This window comes from Sorex araneus, chromosome 8 (assembly GCF_027595985.1).
Source record: "Sorex araneus isolate mSorAra2 chromosome 8, mSorAra2.pri, whole genome shotgun sequence".
In the NCBI taxonomy this organism is placed as follows: Eukaryota; Metazoa; Chordata; class Mammalia; order Eulipotyphla; family Soricidae; genus Sorex; species Sorex araneus.
The window spans coordinates 50,113,126-50,119,491 of record NC_073309.1 but is presented as its reverse complement, the minus strand read 5'-3'; the positions used below and the strand labels follow the sequence as shown (position 1 = coordinate 50,119,491).

The 6,366-nt window shown below is 55.2% G+C and overlaps 1 protein-coding gene across 5 annotated transcripts in view; it reads left to right on the top strand.

Annotated features, from left to right (window-relative positions):
- Nucleotides 1-525: 525 nt before the first annotated feature.
- Nucleotides 526-6,366, top strand: part of ZC3H4 (zinc finger CCCH-type containing 4) — a 31,223-nt gene continuing 25,382 nt past the window's right edge. The window contains exons 1-2 of one of the 5 annotated variants that reach the window (XM_055145487.1): nucleotides 526-984; nucleotides 1,140-1,308. In XM_055145487.1, coding sequence (XP_055001462.1) covers nucleotides 1,145-1,308 — 164 coding nt within the window. In that variant the 5' untranslated portion in view covers nucleotides 526-984; nucleotides 1,140-1,144. Of the gene's footprint in view, nucleotides 985-1,139; nucleotides 1,309-1,445; nucleotides 1,584-2,102; nucleotides 2,156-2,740; nucleotides 2,794-2,883; nucleotides 3,073-6,366 lie in introns of those variants that run through there. The other 4 variants (XM_055145492.1, XM_055145489.1, XM_055145488.1 and 1 more) reach the window with 4 other exon arrangements.

Below are 6,366 nucleotides of genomic sequence, written 5' to 3'. Positions count from 1 at the left end.
CTCAGTCCACAGGGCTCTAAATTAATCTCTTTAGCTCCGCCCTTGTGCTCCTGCCACCAAAGTCCCTTCTTTATCCTCGCCTGGCCTCTATCGACTATTTCCGCCTCCTGTCCTCCACCCCCCCGACGCTGCCCTCGGCCCCTTCTGGACGGACGCCGGTGCCTTGTAGGTTTTCTTTTATTTATTTCTTTTTTTTTTTCCCCCCCTAGACCCGAATGGCTTCGGTTATTTCCGGCTTCCCCCGGTCCTTCCCCCCCACTCCCCACAGCGCCCCTGGCCCCGCCCACCTCCCCGCTTCGTTTCTTTCCGGCTCTCCTAGACCCCGCCCCGTTGACCAGCTCGGCTCTCCTCGGCCTTTTCCGCCACGCCTCTCGCCCTCACCCGGGCGCTCGGTCCTTTCCGCCACTGCCGAGCTCCGCACCACGTGATGCGAGCCCGCCCCACTCCCCTCGTTCCCCCTCCCACCTCGGCCGGCCTCCCGCCTCGGCCCCGCAGGCTCGTCCGGCCCAGGCCGCCATTTTGTGTGAATTTCTGACTGCGGCGGGGGCCGGGCGAGCCGGGGGCACTTCGGGGCGGCCAGACCAGACTGTCGGGTCGACTCTGCGGCCCCGTTTTCCTCTTCCGAAAAAAAATCCTCTTTTATTTATTCTCCCCCTTTTCCATTTTGATTTAACCCCCGCCTCCCCTCCCCTCCTCGGTCGCTCTTCTCTTCCCCTTCCCCCTCGCTTGCTCCACCGCGCGCGGCCCGCGCTAATCACACCCAACCACCCACCAGTGTCCGTGCCCGCCCCCGGGGTCTCCCGCCCCCGCTCCCGCGGGGTGTGTGTGTGCGTGTTGCGGGGTGCGTGTGCGGCCTCTGGGCCCCGATGAGGGCCCCGCGCCCGTGAGCGAGGGAGCCCCCCGGCCGGGGGCGGGCTGCGGAGAGCGCAAAGGCGGTGAGCGGCCGGCGGAGGCCGCGCCAGCGACGCGGAGGTCGGCGCAGAGGTGATCCCGAAACCGAAAAAAAAAAAATAGATCACATCTATCCGTGGCACCCCCGTCCCTCCGCGGGGGCCGTCGGAGCTCAAGTGTGCCCTGCCCGCCACGCCCAAAGCAGTCCTTTTTCGTGCATTAACATCCCCTCCCCCCCGCCCCCCAAGGAACTATGGAGGCCGCGCCCGGGACCCCCCCGCCGCCGCCATCAGAGTCGCCGCCGCCGCCATCGCCGCCGCCGCCGTCGACGCCTTCGCCTCCTCCTCCGCGTCCCCCCGACGGCTGCCCGGCCGCCCCGCACCTCCTCCACCACCGCCTCCCGCTCCCTGACGACAGGTCAGGCCCCCGGCCCGGCCGGGGCGGCGTCCCCGGGGGGAGGAGGAGGAGGAGGAGGAGGAAGGCGGCCGCCATGTTGGGCCGGGCCGCGGAGGAGGAGGAGGAGGAGGAGGAGGAGGAAGGGCGGGGTCGGGGGGTGTCTCTCGCTCGCTCGCTCGCTCGCTCTTTCTCGCTTGCTTTCTCTCCCGGCCTCATGCGTGTCCCCCCCCTCGCGGCGCTCGCCCGCTCTCCCTCGCTCTCGCTCTGTCTTTTTTGGGCGCCATGCTGAGGGGAAGGTGAGGAGGCGCCCCCCGGACCCCCCGCGCCCGCCTGCCCGCCCTGGGGAGGGGGCGCCGGCGGGGCGGGGGGGGAGAGCTGCGGAGGCCCGCGGGGGGACCCGGCTGCCCCCCGAGCGCCCGGAGCGGGGCCCGCCCTGGGCCCGGCCGCCCGTCGCCTGGCTTTGGGGAGGGGGAGGGGCGCCCGGACCCCCTTTTGACGGGGGTGGGGGGCTAGCGAAGCGCAGCCCGCCTCCTGGGGGTTTGGAGTCGGTGGTCTCCCAGGCCCCCCCCCGGCGAGTATCCTTTCTCTTGGGGGGAGCTGCACCCTGCCCTGCCTAGAGAGGTCCCCGAGCTTGCTTAGGCAGGAAGAGGGGGTTCGCCCAGGCCTTTCTCCATCCTTCCAGCGGGGGGGTCCCTGAGAGTGTGAGCTCTGGGACTCTTTTTGGGGGGGCGCGGGCGGTGTTTCTTAGCTATCCCTTAGTCACATTGGCGTGGGGGAATCTAGCCTTTGGTGCACGCCCCTTCCCCTTTGGGGGAGACCCCCCCTTCCCCATGTATTTACTTAAAGGAGAGGGGTCCTCTCGCCTTTCGTAAGTAGGTGATGCGATTTTTTTTTTTTGGTGGGAGTCGGGTGGGCGGCTGAGACCTGGTGTCCCTGCGCTGGAAGGGAAAGTGGATTCCCCCCTTTTTCACGGGCGGGGGTGGGGTTACCTCTTGGCGGGTTAAAATGGGGCGCCATCCCTTCCGGGGGAGCGAATGAGGGCTGGGGTACGGGGCGAAAGGGAGCGCCCGTTCCCCCCTCCCCCGCTGGGCTCTAGAAAGTGCGAAGTGGGTCGTTTTACCCCCCCCCCCCCGCAGCCTTGTAATAAAGGGGCCCAGCCCGGGTGCGGTGGAGGGTGAAGTTGGGGCCCCGCTTTCCCTGCTGTCGGAGGAAGAGGGTTTGGGGGTGCTGCGGATAGAGGGGGGGGCGTGAAGTCGAGGTGACCCTGGGAGCGGGTTGGAGGCTCAGCAGCAGTCCTGGGGGCGAGTGGGGGAGGGGACGGGGACGCGCCAGACTGGTGACTGCGAGGTCGCAGCCGCGTAGGGGGGGTGGCCCGACCACCCGCCCGCCCCTGCCAGGCTCCACTGCCCCTTCCCCCTCTCCCCGCCCCTCCCTTTCTCCACAGACCCTCCTTTGCCTTTTAAAAGAAATGCCACCCATACTCAAAGACACAAGTGCCGCAGTTTGGTGAGCCTTTACGATATTTTTTTTGTTCTTTTTTTTCTTTCTTTTTTTTTTTTTTTTGGTTCTAATTAAATGTATCGTCCTGGGACCCGCAGCCCATCGCAGCCCGACTCCAGTTCCAGGAAATAAACAGATTAGCGAAGGTCTGTTCGCTCAGCCCACGTTGGGCTTCGGGGCCCCTCTTGGGGGTAGGTGCTTTACTCAAAGGTGCTTACACGCTTTATTCGACCTCTGAGGAGTTCTCTTATGTCAGAAGTGTATGTCTTACAATGGGTTGGGATGGTAAGTAGCCTCTTTTATTGAGTAATTCAATTATCTCCCTCTTCTTGTCCCCTTCCTGCCTGCCTGCCTCTCGCCTGTAGACCAAAGTGATGCTTGAGAGAGTGACTTTGATAATGTTCAGATCAGGATTCTAAAACCCTGTTAACCCCTTTTAGACTTTGCACATCCTGTTGATGTTTTAAAAAAAATTGTTTAATTGAACGTACACAGTTTTCTCAAAGGAAAAAAAAGTGTTACTGTAACATGACAAAAACCTCCTTAAAAGGCCCGAGTTTTCAAGCCCTTGGCATCCCTCTCCCCATGGCAAACGATTGCTTTGTCTCGAAGAAAGTGGATACTTCAAGTTCCTTTGTAGCAGACAAGGTTACTAAAACTTGGTTTCTGATACTTGCATTCAAGTCAGTGCTCCCTTCTCTTCCCCTCCTCCACCCCATCCCTCCTCCCCCCAAAAAAGGAGAAAGAAAAAATAGTGGTTCAAGTAGATCCAATTTTCTCGTTTTACTCCAATGTCTCTTATGGTGATGGACGTTTAATTAAGCAAGTCATTTGTAAAGTACTGTCGAAGCACCAAATCTGTAAACTGTGTCAAGCCGCATTCTCCTCTGCCTGTCTCCACTGCTCCTTTGTTCGAAAGCACATGCCTGACCGTGAAAAGTTGATGCGAACGTGTTACACGCCCAGTCATGGTGGAGAGGAGCGAACACTATCTCCGGCCCCCAGTATGCCCCCCTCCCCCCCACCCCTGTCCAACACGTAACAAGGAAAAAAACAGCCACAGAAATGACTTGCAGAACCAAACACCACTTCTGATGTGTTTTACAAGCATATGTTCTTCCGTTAAAAAGACAAAACACGCTAAGGTCCATCTTACCTCTCGCCCGCCTTTATTAGCACCAACTTTTAACACCCAGCAAACTTTTCCACTCCCAAAGATGCTGCTTCTCCTTTTCCATCCTTCCAAGGAAAAACAGTTCACTTAACACAGAGGGGAGGAAACGCAAACTGCCATTCTGTTGGGGCCACCTGTTTTGTTCTTCCTTTTAATATGGACACCCCTTAACTGCCTGAAAGAGGTGATTTGAGGTTTGTGGGAGGAAAAAAGTATCCACTGTACAGTTCTTGCAAAAAAATGTCTGAAGCACAAACTATAAACACATTGTCCAGTGTGCAGGGTCAGCCAAAATATGAATTGCATTTATTTCCCATCCTTTGAAATTCCTCCCCCGGGAGCCAAGAGCAGAGACTGAATGCTAACAGTTGAACCTTCCAAATATCAAGGACTACTAAGTTCTAGAAGAATGCTGTTAAGTGGACTTTTTAAGATAAAATGTTAAGGAAATGGAATTTCTTTTGTAGGGGAAATTCTAGCAATTGTTCCTTGAATTGGAAAATTTCCCCCAAACATTTAAGAAGTTCTTGGTGGCAAACCAAAGCAGTGGTTGATTATGTCTTTTTTTTTTTTCTTTAACCCCCTTCTCAAAGGCATCTCAACCATCATATTCAAGAAGTCCCAGTAATTATGTGAAACTATCTTTTGGTAGCCTTTGTTTTTGAAATGTCACAGTACTACCTTTCTCCCCAAAAGAAACTGATGTACCAGTCTTAGTTAAAATTCAAATTAATGGATGTTGCAAAAAAAGCAAATGAAAAAAGGGTGTCACTTAGAATCCCTGATTTAACTGTAACTCTTAAACACTTAAACTCTTTACCAAATTAATATTTTCTGGGGAGTGGTCTAATCTGAAAGCAAATTTTCCCAGTAGGACCCAAGTCCATTGTGCCAGGAAATTGGAAAATTCTGATCACCAGACCCCTGTATTTCTGATCCCCTTCAAATGGGTTCTTAAAAAATATATATATATATATATATTTATATATACACCTCCTTTCTTTCCCTAGGCTTTCTAACTTGTGTCCTCTTCTTCCAAAAGGGTAGGGGGTTTTCATTTGCTCTGAAGGCTTAGCATCTTTGTTCTGGATGAGCTAGGAGAGCTAGCTGTTGGAGAATGTTCTAGGGCTTCTGAACCAGCAAGGCCTGCTGCCTGGCACAGGTGCTTTGCACCTGTGGGAAAGATGGCTTTTCCAGCTGTGGACCACCTGGCATGTTAGTTGTATTCAGTTGATTGACTTGGAGTTTGTAGGTCAGGTGGTGGCAGAGAGACCATTTCCTATTGAGCTGGTTTAGTGCTCTGCGGACCTCCCTTCCCTTCTCCCAGATCTTTTTTCTGACTGGGAGAGGTGACTGCCTCAGGGTTGCCTTATTGTCATTTCTACTGAGTTTTGTTGTTGTTGCTGCAGCTATCTGGTCTAAGCTCCAGCTCCAATTACAGTTCGAGACCTGTTCTTGCTTTCAGTCTCCTGGTTCCAGACTCTGGCTAGTGAGTAAATAGTAAAGTGAAATGGTCCTTTTGAAAGGAGCCAGGCGTTGGCCTGCCCCTCCTGACACAATAGGTGGGAAAAGGATGGTCTGAGGATTCCTGGTTGTCAGGGTTATTGAATCAGCTGAACCCGAGGCCCTGCAGGCACTGTCTGTTCCATGGCTGAGGGAATGGTGTCAGGATAAATGGTCGTAGGGCATTTTCCTAATTCAAACCCGGAAGAGTGGGAAAGCTGCCTGTTTGCAAGGAGCCAGATACCGTTCATTTGAGAAAGGTCAGACAGATTGCAGGGAGCCTGAACCGCCCAGAGAATTGGCCTGTCTCTTTGGGTACTTGGTGAAGGTGCCTGCAGGAATGCCCTCGACCAGCTTCTACTGTGGCTTCAGCAGGAAGCCCTGGACTGCTGGAAAAAGCGAAACTGTGATGGTGCCTTGCTCTTGGAATGTTTTATTCCGCCCCCCCCCCCCGCCCTCCCCCAGCAGAACACAGGATATTTTCGAAGTACAGTTTGTTTCTCTTGGCCAAAATGTCCTGAATGGGGGATTTGTCTTGTTTTGGTCATTTTACATCTGTGTCAGCTGGTGACTCAGCTCTCTCTGCTAGGCGAGCAGCAAGCGCTGTTGAACATTGGACCTGGGACAGGAGATGAAGGTTTTGGGGGCTGACCAGCCTGCTTGGGTAGGCTCTGCTGCCTTGTGCACTGGGAAAGCCTGCTCCTCAGGCTCCGAGGGGCTCCCACAGAACGCTTGGCTGTCGGCGTCTTGTTTTTCTCTCTTACGTGACCGTAGCGGGGATCTTGTTTTTTTCTCTTCACTGACTCTAGCAGTGGAAATTTGAGCTAGAACCTGCAGTCTGCTGGACAGACAGAAGCAGGAACATCTGGGGTTCCTGGCGGAAGTCAGAAACTTCCTTTCGT